This window comes from Nicrophorus vespilloides, unplaced genomic scaffold (assembly GCF_001412225.1).
Source record: "Nicrophorus vespilloides isolate i.1.1-1 unplaced genomic scaffold, Nicve_v1.0, whole genome shotgun sequence".
NCBI lineage: Eukaryota > Metazoa > Arthropoda > Insecta > Coleoptera > Silphidae > Nicrophorus > Nicrophorus vespilloides.
The window spans coordinates 1-5,771 of NW_017097344.1; the positions used below are offsets into that span (position 1 = coordinate 1).

Consider the following 5,771-nt stretch of genomic DNA (forward strand, 5'->3'; position numbering starts at 1 on the left):
TACATTCCCAAACATTCAGCTTTCATATGCATCTTTCGGATCCATTCAATCTATTATAGTTGCTGAGAAAATCACTAAAATGTGAAAACACTACTTTTTCGAGCATTTTTTCTACTTTAAACACGTATTACAGCCAAACGGATGACAACACAGCAATGTGTGAATACTTGCTACATTCCTCAAACATTCAGCTTTCATATGCATCTTTCGGATCACTTCAATCTATTAAAGTTCCTGAGAAAATCAGTACATTTTAAAGTGATATACGTTAAGTTGCTTAATTTTTAAACTTTTCTTGTTTTAGTGTATGTATGGTTGCCGAATGTTTCCTGAATATTCCAGCAGATGTATCTGCACGTCGAAATTAAAATACAAATTACTCGGAAAATAATTAGCAATTCGATTATTAGACGGAAGCATTAGTATTAGACTCATTTGTACACTATTTTTACATGCTTGTTTATTTAAAATTGAACGTTTTTAAGGAAGTGGATTTTGTGCAGCGCCAAAATGCCTGAACTACAACCTTTGATATATTGCTAGCAGATGGCGCTGTCTGTCACAAGAAATGGAATATATATTTTGCGCCTAAAGTGCAGACAGCCAAACATACATATAATCTTTAAAGATCAAATAGGAAAACAACGACTTAGATAATGGCTTGTATTTTAGTAAATTTGAGTTCCCAGAAGAATTTTAGACATGGATGTTAATCTTGAATATACATAGATTCAAATTAGCGTAAATATTGTATTATAGCTGCTACACCGTCTTCATAATTAATTAACAAACTTTGTTGTTTCATAAATAACTGATGGAAAAATAACGTCTTCGAAAATGTAATGTAGTTTCATAAAAAAAAATTGTATATGAATATTGAATCCATTAAATTTTAATATATAAATTTGTTAATTATTTTGATTATTTTCCAATTAATTTCTTATGTAATTTAAAAATTTCGAAAATAATCTTATCACTAAGTAAACAGTAATATAATTTATTAGCAACATATAATATTATACAGTTATTAAGCAATAATATAATAAATATCATATATGGATAAATATGTAATAATTTAACTGTTTCCATTTTAGTTAATTTAGTTAATAATTAAAACAACATTAAAACGGACAAGGAGTTACTTGTGAGTTTAATGTATACAACCAGTCAATCTTCACTCAATTATAATGATATGTTATCATTTTTTTAGATAAGTGCTGTCGATCGAAACCATAACCCACTCAACTGGCACAGTGTAAATAATGTAAAAAGGTAGTTCCAATATCTTGTCCCTCCTGCAAATCGATTAAATCTGCATAGTGTACAACTTTCTAAAATGTGCGCGCATGTGTCATGTCCGCTACAAAATAACATTATTTTTATTTTAATTCGCACATGACTGGTGACTTTGTTCCTAACGCAGAAGTTTTATTTTAAGTTTTCCAACAACATCTTTGCAGCAACATGTCCGAGTGCGAGAAGGAGGAAGCCCTGAATCTGGTAAGTCCTCGACTTTATTCCAATCCCTCAAGACTTCTATTGCTGAAACGAGGTTATGTGGTTTATCGTAATATCGATTGATCCTTGAATTTTGTTTGTTTCTACTCCCAACAGCAGAAGGAGTTCGAATGGGTGCTCCACCAAGAGGTGCACACGGCCATGGACCAGATCCATCAGATACTAATCGTAAGTTCCACCTACATTAATCGATATTATCTGGCATAGCCTCCCAAGTGTTTTACTCAATCATTTCAGTTGTTTCCTAAAGTTATCTGTGTTTGTGGAGATCTGAAATGCATGCCATTCCATTAGAGATAAGCTGAGCAAACAGTTGCCACAACGTAACGTTATTACGTTACTATAGAACGTCCAAAACAAACTCAATATTTATTTATGAAAGTGTTTATTTGTACTTTTTGTTAGCTGTCAAGATGACAGCTGATTGCTAATATCCTGGTCTTTTATTATAGGCAACCCAATTCACATCTAGTCTATTTGAATCATTAGTTAATTTAATTTATAATAATTATTTTTTTTTCTTAATTTTTTAGGAATGTGCAAGGCGATTTCCTGTTACGCTATACGGAACGGATAATACCATCAGGCAGGACAAGTTTATCCTGTCCGTGGCTGCTGATCAATTGAAATGCGTGGTGACTCTAACTGGAGATAGCATAACTTACGCAGATATTTCTTTTAAAGTGCAAAGACAGCAAAACTCTGTGGTGCGGACTACTATCCAGACGGATAGCCCGTGGAAGCTGCAGCAGGTGCAGGATGCGGCTAACCATCTTCAGCAAGCTATTTACCATCTTGACGATGTAGCTAAAAACTACAAATTCAAGTACGTTCAAACACATTGATTTTGATGTTGTTAATATTAATTTTGTTTAAATAGATCTTCAGATGAAGTTCTTCATATATTGGGTAACATACTTGGAAGTCTGCAGCGAGGAAGGACGAGTCTGATTGTGCCAAGAAAGAAGGCCATCGACGATCTGATCAAGAGTCGCAATATGGTATTATTTCAAATAATATTTACTTATCCAACAATTTATTGTTTGTTTTTTTTTTAGAAATCGTTGTCGCCGAATTTGGCTGAGGATTTGGCCATCAGCTTTTACATCCAGAGCCACAAATTGATTTTCGCTGTATACCAGTTGAGTAACAATCATGGAAAGATGGACTTCGACTCGAATCACGCCGAGTGCTCGGTGCCGTGGCTGAACGAGGTCCTCGTGTTGTTTACAGTTGGTTTGCAGCTTTGCCAACAACTTAAGGACAAGGTACAAAAACCTTCCAAATTCCTCTATTATACATACTAACATTTACTTTGTTTTTTGAAGATCTGCGTGTTTTCACAATACAAGGATTTCACGGTCGGATCACGACCACCCAGTCCACCAACCGTTCCAAATTGAGAGTGGGATAGAATTGGAAGCCAATATATGATCGAAGGCAACTCGATTGGTTTATATGAATGTATACACATAAATAGATATTAATTTTCGTTGATTAGTGTGTTTCGGACAAGCTAAAAAAAATTTATTGAAATGGTCAATTCCTTAAATCTGTGTAATTTGTACATAAATTTGTTGATTCCATTAATAGCGATGATGACGTGTAATTGTATTTGGCGCACTCTTTTGATGAAGAAGAAGAAAAAGGAAACTACTTAAGGGGTTGCTAAGATTAAGTATTATACATATATATATATAAATAAATACTGTAAGATAAGTTATTTAAAGCAAGGGAGAATGATGAAAAGCGTTGTTATTTAATGTAATGACAATAAGCACCAGCATTTTATGAACGGAATTGTACGACGTGGATCCTATCATGGACCATTTTAGAAGAAGAGGATGATGTAATATTATTGTTGTATAAATTATTATGTATGTAATTGTTATCAAATAAAACGAAGAAAAGCAATAAGATTTTATATTTATTTCACCTACTAATTCTTGCAATTACTTCAATATACTTCGGTTATATGAAATATACTAAAGATTTGTTTAAAAATCAAAATTTATCAATGTCGATTTATTTAAATATTAACAAAATTCTGAAATGTTTCTATAAAAATAGATGAAGCGAACGTTAATGAAACACTTTCGGTCCAAATTGCGACCTGCAGAAATGATGATTTATTAAGGGACGTTTTAAAAATATCTCTTTTTTCCGTTTTTCGCGGAACTAATGGTTGGTTTGTAGGTAGGTGACTGCTGCGGAGGTTGATTTATTTAAAATCTTTCCGAGTGTTATTAGGTTTTCCCCGGATTCGGCATCATTTATTCATCCGGTCGGAATTGACTTAGTTTAATTGGGCGCGCGGCGGGATTAGGTGCACGGATCGATTAAAATGTGCTATTTCGGAGCGGTCTAATTAATTTAGCGCGATGGATTGATTGATTCAATTTCGGGGACTGAATCGCGTCAATATTTAAAACGCTCTGTAAGGGTTGTTTCATCCTCTTCCGAGTTCAGCGCACAGATGGAGCGAGCTTCAACAAAATCAACGAAAAAATTCGCAATTCTTTATGCGCTTCATTCTTATATCATTTTGTAATGAAGAAATAAGAATTATTATTATTAACAATTTTAAGAATAAGTTAATTGGAGAAATCCATTAAAAACACAATGTTTTATTCGTTTAATTTATGTATCATTGATTTAAAAGAACTAGGATTAACTTTATTATAATCAGAGAGTCGAACCGAAATTAATTTCGTTCCGGTTTACGGAAGTAAATGTTTTTCGTTCCAGATTCGGTTTCGGTTTGTCTAAAAATTTCAGTTTAGTTCCGGTTGAAATTTAAATTTATCGAAAAATAAAGCAAAATTGGTTGATTTTTATTTACAAAATTCCTTTACTATTGTTTTCAATTATAAAATTGTAATGTTTCCAGTAATATCCTTTATAATCACTTTAATTTGAGTTTGTTCTAATGGTAGTTGCTTGCACTTTCTTCGTTTCGGTTACGGTTCAGTTAAAAATTCCGGTTAATTACGGTTCGATTCCGGTTCGACTCTCTGATTATAATACAGAATAATCTGTTCATATTAATAATTATAAATAAAGTTAATTTTTATTAAATAAATCCAAAATTTAATAAAATAAATATAAAAAAAATACACATTTATATGAAAGTCTTTTGTGTGTAAATGTATGAAATATGCATGTATACAATAAATTATTATTATTTACATACAAAAAAAATATCTGTTGTTGCACTGCATATTTTTTCATATTTGAATAAACTATTCAAATGGAACCATAAAGGAAATAGTGTTGTGTGCGACGTTCAGTATTTGTATTCATACGATTCTGTTCCATATCTTTAATCTATGTCGATTTAAAAATATATAGGGAAAACTAGATATGATTTATTGCCTTGTATTTTGTAATTACATGCATTTCCACAAAAGTAAATATGTGAAGTGTGCAAGAATCAATGTAACATTACATTAAAATATTTATTTTTTGAGTAGTTTTGATCGAAATCGTGATTTCTGCTAATAAATATATTATTAAGTAATAATATTCAATAAACTTTCAGTATTTTTATTTTATTGATATGAAAATGAAAGTTCATAGATTTTGAAACTTATCCAATATGTGACGGGAAAAAAATGAAATTTCAAAATAATTCTGATTGACGTTTTTTTTGGGGGGTGGTTTCAATTGAAGAAGGGAGGGATTGAAGACATATTTAGATGCAATAAATAAGAAATGAAGTCGAAAAGGGAGAAAAAAAAAGGGAGCAATAGGATGAAAGGAAGATTTAAAGAGTAAATCCCTTGACTGACGTTTTTCGGATTCGAAATTGAATAAAAGGTTGAACCAAATTGGCAACGCTTCGAAACATGTTAAGAGATTTCCGTACCAAAAAAGGAAAAAAAAGTTAGATAGAGAGAATACCTTCATCATAGATCCAATTTTTGAGGAAAATCTGTCATTTTTTTTTTCTTTATGGAAGTAGTTGTGTATAGAAAAAATAAAATAAAATGAGTGGAAGACACATTTGGGATCGTTTAAGGAACAATCGCGAGCAGGAAACTTGGGACCTTAAATAATGAATCGTCCTCATCCTTGTGTAATGGCTGCGGTTCAAGATAATAATGATGCGATGCTAGTTAATGATCCTCGACCTCTATTTCCTCTCGCAGCTTCTAACGAATATTATCTCTGATCACCTCTATTACTATCTCAGATGTTCTCCTTTTCTTTATCCATAATAACGTAATAGAACTTGTTGTGTATAACCGTTA

General features: G+C 32.0%; 1 protein-coding gene across 1 annotated transcript; it reads left to right on the top strand.

Annotated features, from left to right (window-relative positions):
• The first annotated feature begins 1,215 nt into the window (after positions 1–1,215).
• LOC108559881 (protein rogdi) lies at positions 1,216–3,432 on the top strand. Its single transcript, XM_017917251.1, has 6 exons — positions 1,216–1,500; positions 1,615–1,686; positions 2,052–2,344; positions 2,399–2,519; positions 2,577–2,786; positions 2,847–3,432. The coding sequence occupies exons 1-6, from the start codon at positions 1,465–1,467 to the stop codon at positions 2,919–2,921; spliced, it is 807 nt and encodes a 268-aa protein (XP_017772740.1). The 5' UTR covers positions 1,216–1,464; the 3' UTR covers positions 2,922–3,432.
• Positions 3,433–5,771: the final 2,339 nt, after the last annotated feature.